The following is a 2,418-nucleotide window of genomic DNA, read 5'->3' as shown; positions in this document are numbered from 1 at the left end:
AGGAGTGTTCAGCAACACATGATTTATTAATATAACTATTTTTTTATTAGTCATCTTTTTTGAAGATTGTGTGTCCGCCGAAAGGTTTCAACAGGCAAATGCAGATTAAAATTGACTAAAATACGCTATTCAAGCTACCTCAGTTTCAAAGGTAACGACTTCTTTGCTCTAAGTCAAAAGTGGGGGGGGGGGGGGTTAAAGTGTGATTGAATTTCCAGCTTTGTGGTACGTAGAAGACTTCTATCCTTTGAGAACCTTTGCTTCATACCAATTATGACAGGGAAAAATTAACTCGATTGATGAATAATATAAGGAGAAGGGTAATAAATGAAAAGATACAGAAATAACATACTTTAAAAGGTAATATAATAATTCATTAAGTATAAAAGGGTGATCAAGATTATCGCTTCCTGCGCAGCTGCAGGGTGTTCCTTCTCACCCAGGCGGCCTTCCTGGAACCTCCCTTTGTCTGTGAATATCTGTGCCCCTTGCCCAGACCTCGTGATTTTCTGGCAGCGCTTGTCTTACCACGCATCTCACGGTGCTTGTGCACTGGGTCGCATATCCAGTTAGCTTTAGCATCTCTTCTTATAGCCTATAAACAACATATATAAGTTAACGAACGTAAATAATTTATATTTACCTAATTGAGTTAGCTGATAACAGGAAGCTAGGGTGAAATACAGCCAATTATGTTATGGTGACTAATTTTGGTATTATTTATTTATTTAATTTTTAAAAACGTAATAATGTAATACAAAACTTATTTTCTGAATCTTAGTAGCTACTATTGGATAGATTTTTTTTTTTTTTTTTCGTTTACCATATAAGATTTTATTATCTTTAAAATAAAGTAGTATGTTTCAATTTTTTTTAAAAAATATAAAATAATTCTTTTTTAATTCATTACTAGAGGGATACCCCCTACCTGCCGAACAGTGGACCAACCCGCATTTTATAAATAAATAAAATAGTACAAGGTGATTACTTTACTAAAAACTTTTTTTTATACCAGAGACATACATTCAACTGTAACTTAAACAATAAGTACAGCTTATTATTCAATGATAATATTGTCTATAACACAAAGGACCTCATTAATAGAATGAAATATGAGTCAAACATTATTTAGCCCGTACTGTACAATTTGAAAAGTCAAAGAGGGTTTCCATGGGAACCTGTGAAAAATGCTTTAGAAATACTTTTAAGAACACAAGTAAATCCAAAATGCTGTACCTATGCCAGCACCGATTTGATTTATAAATTTGTTCTTTCCGTAGATAATTCAATTATCTTCGTTATTTAAGGAATGGACCTATTTCAAAGATGGTACCATAGACTGAGGTTATTTCCTACGGTGCCTCTTTAGACTGCCCCAAAGCTATATGTCAAATATAGAATACAAAAAAAAAACTTTTATATCAGAATGATCATTATTAAAGTAAAACAACAATGCGTGTAATACTTAATTAATCATAAAATATACACATTTCGAATTATTCACAAAAGTTTTCTTTTTTCCTACTTTAACTCAGATATATTATAAATGAAAAGTTTAAGAAGCTCATGGAGAAGACTTGAGGTACGTTTCATCAAAATTCTTAGAGCCGTTCTAATGCTAGTACAGAGAAAACATGTCTGGTCCAAAGGTATTAAATGGAGGTGAGAACCCAATAAAGAGAAAAAAACAGGAAGATCATTTGGCCTTTTCAAGAAATAATCATGGCAAGAACTAACTGGAAGACCGATGAGTTTTTTGAACTTAAGGGGGCTCTAGAGCACTTTGACTCCATACTAAAATAAATATTGAAAAATTTTAAGTTTACAATACCTTACTAACATAGATAGTACGAAAAATATACACCAGCAATCGAAATTAATTGACTGAACATTAGTTTTGGTTACATGATGATTTAAACCAACAATACTAACCTTGTGAGCTGGGTCGACGCAGATGACTTCGTAGTACTTGTACCTGGCGTCCTGCGCTACCCAGTAGGAGTTCAATACCCTAAGTCCGCTGCATTTCCTACCAACTTTTTCCTGCAATAGAGAAAAATTACTTAATAACTTATATATAGAATACACGAAATTAAATGAACAGAATTTTTAGTTATTTGCTAAACCAATTAATTTTTTTTATTAGTTTGACATTTAAAACTGTATTTACATAAAAATACATCTATTAAATTTGATGTAAGATCATAATGTTGTGATATAGGCACATAGAGAAACTTCTCATTGGTATCACTCTAATGATATTTCTACATTAGGTTTCATGGCAAAATTGTATATTTTAATAACACTTACTTTAAAGCAAACAAAATTTAAGCAACAGTAAGTACAAGTATTTTAAATCAACAAACCTATCACCTAAACCTATTTAATATATCACTTGATCTTCAGTTTTTTATCCTT

General features: G+C 31.7%; 1 protein-coding gene across 1 annotated transcript; it reads right to left on the bottom strand.

Moving 5' to 3' along the window:
- Positions 1 to 344: 344 nt before the first annotated feature.
- LOC136795200 (large ribosomal subunit protein eL15-like) lies at positions 345 to 2,043 on the bottom strand (the record flags this gene model as incomplete). Its single annotated transcript, XM_067045001.1, is given in 2 exon segments — positions 345 to 595; positions 1,933 to 2,043. Coding segments are annotated over 2 exon segments (306 nt in total), but the record flags the coding sequence as incomplete, so codon positions are not given.
- Between the last annotated feature and the right edge of the window lie 375 nt (positions 2,044 to 2,418).

Source organism: Halyomorpha halys, unplaced genomic scaffold (genome assembly GCF_000696795.3).
Source record: "Halyomorpha halys isolate HHAL.00 unplaced genomic scaffold, Hhal_1.1 Scaffold1904.1, whole genome shotgun sequence".
NCBI lineage: Eukaryota > Metazoa > Arthropoda > Insecta > Hemiptera > Pentatomidae > Halyomorpha > Halyomorpha halys.
This window is presented reverse-complemented; position numbering and strand designations above follow the sequence as displayed.